Source organism: Mesitornis unicolor, unplaced genomic scaffold (genome assembly GCF_000695765.1).
Source record: "Mesitornis unicolor isolate BGI_N332 unplaced genomic scaffold, ASM69576v1 scaffold22248, whole genome shotgun sequence".
Lineage (NCBI taxonomy): Eukaryota > Metazoa > Chordata > Aves > Mesitornithiformes > Mesitornithidae > Mesitornis > Mesitornis unicolor.
The window spans coordinates 14335-20395 of record NW_010202859.1 but is presented as its reverse complement, the minus strand read 5'-3'; the positions used below and the strand labels follow the sequence as shown (position 1 = coordinate 20395).

Genomic DNA, 6061 nt, shown 5'->3' with positions numbered 1-6061 from the left:
GAGCAATTCTGTGATTCTGTGATTCTATGATGGAGAAAACTGGTCTTCTAACAGAGCTTTCAATTATAGTACCTTGCTACAGTTGAACTTGATCTCTGGAGGGTCACTGCCGTCACACCAACTGTCCTCCCCCCATGGCTCGGGACTTTCGGGGCGCGCCATTGTCCGTTCATGCTGGGCAGAGTCGGGACACCGCTCGTTTCTCATTCGGTCAAGCAACTTATCCAACATCTCTGGCAACTTCCTCTCCCAAGCAGCAGTCTCTCTGACAGCTCATTTTCACTCACAGCGAATTCTCGCCGACCTCCAAATTGTTTCTCCCATTCTCTGACACGCACCTCTGATCGCTCCTCTAAGAGCCGCTTTTCAGTCACCAAATCCCTGACACGCTCCTCCCATCGTCTCTCTAATCGCCTGTTTGCAGTTGAAAGCTCGCTGCCCCCACACTCCGCTTGGCCACGAGTCTCCTTTCCAAACGCCGAGGACTTAAGTAGCTCAGACTCTCATTTCAGAGCCGCGTACTCCACACCCGCATCACTTCCAGGCGCCGGGAACCTTTTAATTTCCTTCTGCGCGCTTGACAAATGAGCTCCTAAAACCGTTCAAACAACCCCTTCTCCTTTGCCGGTTTTGAGCCTCCTCTGGCTCTTACTTTGTTTAATCTGCTCTACTCCCTTCCCCTCATCTGTCCAGAATTTTTGTGCCCAGTCCATCCCCGCAGTGGACGGCGAACAATTATGGTCCTGTGGTAATTTATCCAATTAATGAATGTTGCGAAAATGGGGAATATGCGACAGACGTAATTGTTTATTTAGAGCAACATTTATTTACAGATTGGTTTGGATTGCCAGTGATCAATTGAAAAGCGACAGGTACCCTACAGGCTGTATAACTGATAACCTGTTGAACCCCAAATACGCCTCTTTCTTCCTTCCTCCTTCCTGATTTCTCCTTCTTCGGTCATGGCACGTGGGGAGCAGCCTCAAACCTCTCCCTATGGACCAATTCTGCACCTTCAACCTGGCCAAAGGTTGGAGACGTTGGATGCCTTCAGTCTGGTGCCTCCACAGCGACTTCCCGCAGTGGATTTGGGACATTTAATTGAATTCAAAGTCTTGTAAAGGATCCAGAGTCAATCCTAGACTGAAGGGGGTCTCCTCTGCAGATGGGGGCGCCCCCCATCCACCCCAGGAACCTCCTGAGTTATTTGGTGACGCTGCAGCTCCTCCAGTTGGGATCAGGTAGGGATCTGGTGGTGCTGATGGGGGCTTTCACCCGCTGTGGGGGGCAGATGTGGGACAGGGGGAGCTGCTGTGGGACAGGGGGAGCTGCCGTGGGGCAGGAGAAGCTGCTGTGGGACAGGGGGAGCTGCCGTGGGTCTGGAGGAGCTGCCATGGGGAAGGAGGAGCTCGGTTGTGGATGGGTTTCACTTTCCCTTTAGCTCTTCATGTCAACCCCCATTGCATTGGCTCCGTCTTCCGTCCCGTCCTGCAGTGCCCCCTAAAGCGTTTGTGGTGTGACCTGACAGACTGGATAGTACAAGAAATATTCTTATCCTGTAGACTGACCAACTCTGGCTGGGAAGAAGCTGCATCAGGATAACAGGATTGGAGTTTATGTTGATTCCATGAAAGACACAGCTTGGTGACTGTTCCTCAGACCACAGGAAGACCATTCCTCCTGCTAATTGAGCATGCACAATTAGTTTGTAGACATTTTAATTAGTTCCTGCAAATGGAATGCATAAGTAAAGTTTTTACTGGAAATGTAGTACATCTGTAAGGTTTTATCTCATGAATATGTGCGTGTAAGGCACAGAGAAGCTCCTGCCAACAGTTCATATTTTGAGCATTTCCTTTATGCAATGATTTGTGTTTGCTCCCAGCGCCTTCTAATTCCTACAAATTGGTTTTAAAAAGTTTTTGATTTGATATTTCGGTAACAGTCGCTTTCCCCAGTTGCTGCAATGGGGGGTCCTCTTGAGGGGCAGACCCCAGGAAAACTCCTCCGAGTCCTCCCACTCCCCTTCCACTTTCCCCATTTTCTTTTGACCACATGGGATGGAGCAGGTACCGCTCACCCCAAGCCCACCCCATGCCTTGAAATACCATAAATTAACGTTGACACCATCTCTGTGTCCTTGTGTCCTTCTCCAAGCTGGGCTCACTGTGATTGGATCACGCCGCTCTCTCCATGGCACCGTGGGACAGGACGTGGTGCTGCCGTGTCACTTGTCCCCCCACGTGGATGCCCGGGGCTTGGAGATCCGCTGGATCCGGTACACGTCCACTGAAGTGGTGCACCTCTTCCTACATGGAGATGACCAGTACGACGTGCAGATGAGTGAATATCGTGGGAGAACGGAGTTGGACTGAGATGGGCTCTCCAGTGGAAGCCTGGACTTGCGAATCTTTGGGTTGAGACCCTCTGATGATGGCCAATACGTCTGCACCGTGCGAGATGGAGACTCCTATGGAGAAGCTGTGGTGGACCTGCAGGTGTCAGGTTTGTGGCTGCTTTGGTGTTTGCTGGGGATGGTCCGGGTGTCCCAGGGTTTGTGTGTCCTTCCCAGACGTCCCATCCTCATGTCCACGGGTGACTGCCAAAGGATGGTGACCATCGAAAGGGGTCAGGTCCAAGGGGGCTCTTCCCATCACGTGGTGCTGGAGGTGTTTTTGAGGCCAGAGCTGCACGGATGTGGTGGCTCTGCCGGTGGCTGTGAAGGGTTGTCCCCATGTGAAGGGTTGTCCCCATGTGAAGGGTTGTCCCCATGATGCTGTGAAGGCGCTGGGGACTATTGGGTGAGCAGATCCTTTGAATCACAGCCTGGGCTGCCAAAGGTGCCAAGGACGGGACCAATGGCTGTGTCACCAAGTCCAACGCCACCATGGCCACTAAACCACGTCCCCATGTACCATGTCTTGGAGACCTGGCACCTTGTCTGGAAGCTTCAGGGCTTCTTGAACATGAATGTGGCAATGCAGAGACGCTGCCTTGAGGTGTTGAATCTCGGCAGCTCTGTCTTCCTCTGCCAGGATTTTTGGGACATCTGGGGCTCATTTGGCATCGATGGCCTCCAGTTCCGGCACAAGTCGGGGTGGGTTTGGTGTGGGGTTCCACAGCCTCCCAGGACCTGTGGGGTCTCCATTGGGCTTTCCCATTGTGCTGTGCCCATCCCTACCTCAACCCAACCCGGGCTCTTTCCCAGCCATGGGCTCTGACCCTCAGCTCTCCCTGGAGGCCTACGCGGACGGGGGCATCCGGGTGCGGTGTCGCTCGGCCGGGTGGTACCCGCAGCCGGAGCTGCTGTGGAGAGACCCCCATGGGCAGCAGCACCCCTCACACTCCCCGGGACTTTCTCCTGATGAGAGAGGCCTGTTTGAGGTGGAGGACGTCACCATCGTGACTGGGAACGAAGCTGGGAGCTGGGTCTGTGTGGTCAGGAACAGCCGCCTCAGCCAGGAGTCGTCGCTGCACATCTCAGGTGTGACTGTGGCTCTGTTTGGGGTTTTTTCTGCTTTACTCCTTCTCCTCACACACAGAAATGTGAACCGAGCCCTTGTGCTGATGTTTTCTTGTGTCTCAGCTCCCTTTTTCCACAACGCCCATCCCTGGATGGTGGCTCTGGCCGTGGTCCTCGTCCTTGCTGTCGCATTGACCACCATCAGCGTTTATCTCCTCAGAACCAGGGGTGAGTCTGTGCCAGGGCAGGGCTTTCCCTTCCTGGAGAAGCTCCTTGGGCAAAGGAGGAAGGGGAGAAGGCCCCAGCGGGGCCATGGAGCTCCTCTGGGGACATGGGCCATGATGGACCCCTCTGTGCTCCTGACCTCCTCTTCCTCTGCCTTTGCTTTGCAGAGGTGCAGGCCAAGGCGCTGGGTGAGTCCTTCTGGGCCCTTCACTGCAAAAACCTCTTTTAAAGGAGCCCTTGGGAAGGGATGTGAGTCTGGGGAGTCCTGAAGTTGGGGGTTTGCTTCATAGCTCTTGGGTTTTATTTTCCAGATAAACGAGCTGCGGAGCTGGGTGAGTGTCCATAGCCTCCATCATGGTGAAGGTTCTCCTCTCTGCTCGTCCTCTCCATCCCCTGAGTCCAAAGATATCCCATGGGGATGTTCCCAGGGACCTTGGGTACACCAGCCCAGTGCTGGCAAGGAGCCCTCCCTGGGGTTTGGGTTCTGTTCCCACTCCTCAAAATGAAGGAGCCTGGGGTCTGTCCCAGCTCTGCCCCTTTATGCGGGAGCAGTCATTGGCTGAGAAGCCCCCTCTGATCTCACGTTGCCTCTGTTTCTGCTTTCCAGATGCACGAAATGCGGCACTGGGTGAGTCTCCATGAGCTCCATCACGCTGAAGGTTCCCTCCTGGGTGCTCCCTGCCCATCCTCTCCATCCCTGCATCTCCCAGGTCCAGGGAATCCCCTCAGGATTAGCCTGGGATCGTTGGGACCTTAGGGAGGCAGCTGTGGGGTCTGACCTGCTCTTGTCTCTCCTTCCAGCATGGAGAAGTTTTCTGCTCCCTGAAAGCCCAGGTAACTGTGTATTTTATTCTTATGTTGAGAGTTTCCCCTCCCTTTTCTCATGTGTGAGGTGTAACTGGGCTGCCCAGTGCAAGGGCCTGGCCTTGTCTGGGTGTGTTTGGTGTTTCAAACCCTCCTGACCATGGCACTGGCCTGGTTTTCTCCCCATTGTCTTGGCTTCTTGAGTTCCATCCCTGGTGCCCACAGGAACCAGCGCATCCTCACCCTCCATGCGGGACCCAAACCCACCCATTGAGACTGAGCTTGGCCATGGCCATGAGGCCTTTGGGTGATGGAGAAGCCCAGTGCTGAGCTCTGCCCTTGATGCTCTGGTTCCTCCTGTCCCCTGCAGATGTGGTGACCCTGGATCCAAACACAGCTCATCCCCAGCTCCTCATCTCAGAGAATTTGAGAGGAGTCACATGGAAAAGTGCACGACAGGACCAGCCCAAAACCACAGAGAGATTTACTTTTTGGTGCTGTGTTCTAGGCCGGGAGGGGTTCAAGGAGGGGAGGCACTGCTGGGAGGTGGAGGTGGATGGGGAGGTTGAGGGTGACGCGTGGTGGGCTGTGGGGGTGGCCAGGGCGTCTGTGAACAGGACGGAGTGTGTGAAGCTGAGTCCTGAAAGTGGGATCTGGGGAGCGGAGCACTGGAAATACCAATTTGTGGCTCTCACCTATCCTTGCACCCCCCTGTCCTCCTCCCTGGTCGCTAGGAGGCTCTGGGTCTGCCTGGACTGCACCCAGGGCCTGGTGACCTTCCTCAACGCCGACAGTGGGGCCGAGATCTTCACCTTCCCCCAAGCAGTGTTCAACGGGGAGAGCATCCACCCTTGGTTTATGTTAGATACCACGAAAACCCAACTGCGCCTCAGGGACAGCACCCTCCAGCCCCTCTGCCCCCCTTCAGGCCCAGGGACCCCCTGCCCTTCTTCCCATGCTCCCCACTCTCCTCTCCTCCACGCAGTAGGAACCCATGTCCCACCCTGCCCTCCCCAGAGGGGGAATGAGGGCCAGGGGCTGCCCCGCGACGGTGTCTGGTAGCAAAATCACCATTTTTGGAGGATTTGGGTACGTTTTTGGTGCTGTGAAACACGTTTGGGCTCTTCCTCCCCTTGCACGGAGAGTGTCCAGTCAAGGCTGGGGTTCAATAAAGGTTTGTGAGTGCCTGTGGTGGTCGCTGGGGGCTTTTTGTCCCATTCCTCAAATCCAGGGGATTTGAATTTGGGGATTTGGAAGCCTCTTGGGGAGCGAGCGGCTCTGGGGGCAGGGCAAGAAGAAATGCAACTCTCCAGGTGTGCGCAACTCCCACCTCCCAGCAGTGCCTCCCCTCCTGGAAATGAACTTTAAGTGCACCACAATTAATTGTAAGGCCTCCAAAGTTCATTTTCACTACCCCACGATTAATTGTAAGACACCAAAATTAATTTTAACCACCCCAGAATTAAATGTAAGGCCTTCAAAGTTAATTTTATCCACCCCAAAATTAATTGTAAGACACCAAAATTAATTTTAACCACCCCAAAATTAATTGTAAGGCCCTCAAAGTTA

At 54.3% G+C, this 6061-nt stretch overlaps 1 protein-coding gene across 1 annotated transcript; it reads left to right on the top strand.

Moving 5' to 3' along the window:
- Positions 1-1165: 1165 nt before the first annotated feature.
- Positions 1166-5520, top strand: LOC104545409 (butyrophilin subfamily 1 member A1-like). Its single transcript, XM_010190544.1, is given in 8 exon segments — positions 1166-1241; positions 2158-2505; positions 3209-3484; positions 3587-3691; positions 3856-3876; positions 4296-4316; positions 4863-5352; positions 5478-5520. Coding segments are annotated over 8 exon segments (1380 nt in total).
- Positions 5521-6061: the final 541 nt, after the last annotated feature.